At 38.6% G+C, this 749-nt stretch overlaps 1 protein-coding gene across 1 annotated transcript in view; it reads left to right on the top strand.

Moving 5' to 3' along the window:
• LOC107576989 (large neutral amino acids transporter small subunit 4-like) overlaps positions 1-749 on the top strand; it is a gene marked incomplete at its 5' end in the record, with an annotated part of 11,730 nt that overhangs the window by 6,335 nt on the left and 4,646 nt on the right. The window contains 2 exons of the mRNA XM_016263109.1: positions 268-365; positions 482-628. Of these exons, the coding sequence (XP_016118595.1) occupies positions 268-365; positions 482-628 (245 nt within the window). The remainder of the gene's footprint in view (positions 1-267; positions 366-481; positions 629-749) is intronic.

Here is a 749-nt window from a genome sequence, read left to right as displayed (position 1 = left end):
TTATCTGTATGTCATTTGTAGGTTATATTAGAAAGGAACATTTAAAAGATGAAAAAAGAGGAATTATGGAGAAACTATAATTTATTGCTCTTATGTGAATAATATTAAATCACGTAATCAATAAAAAAGTAACTGCAGTCTGATTTTAATAGAATTAATTTTTTGGAATCTGATTACATAATCCAGATTAGCATGTAATCCTTTAATAGGAAGACTGCAGGAAACAGTCTTGCTTTCTGAATAATAATTCCTTTTGCAACCATTTAGTAGGAAAAAGATGCATTCAACCGAAAACCACAAAGTATGGTCTGAAGAGGCGACGGGAGAAGCCGAGAGACTGCCAGCTGTGGCTCAGGACGCACAAGGTGAGACACCTTGAGACGGAGTGATACATTTTGAGGCCGTTTTTGTTACGGTTGTGTGAACGTGTAGCTGATGATGTGAAATATAACGTACGAATTCCTGGAAATCTGTTTCTCAGCTTCGGTCCCGTTCCGGTGCTCCGTGTTCTCTCCCATCTTTTTGTGGAGTCTGGTCACTATGGGAATGACTCAGCTGAGAATCATCTTCTTTATGGGAGCCATGAACAAGATGCTGGAGTTCCAGGTCATCCACGGAGAGGAGCACCGTAAGCCAAGCTACAAAACCTACACCCTATCACTGTATTCATTAGGGCTGGGTAAAAAATATAGATATCTCGATATTAATTAATCGATTCTCATTTTTACGGAACGATATCGATTCTTAAA

Source organism: Sinocyclocheilus grahami, unplaced genomic scaffold, assembly GCF_001515645.1.
Source record: "Sinocyclocheilus grahami isolate Dianchi unplaced genomic scaffold, SAMN03320097.WGS_v1.1 scaffold4811.1, whole genome shotgun sequence".
NCBI lineage: Eukaryota > Metazoa > Chordata > Actinopteri > Cypriniformes > Cyprinidae > Sinocyclocheilus > Sinocyclocheilus grahami.
This window is presented reverse-complemented; position numbering and strand designations above follow the sequence as displayed.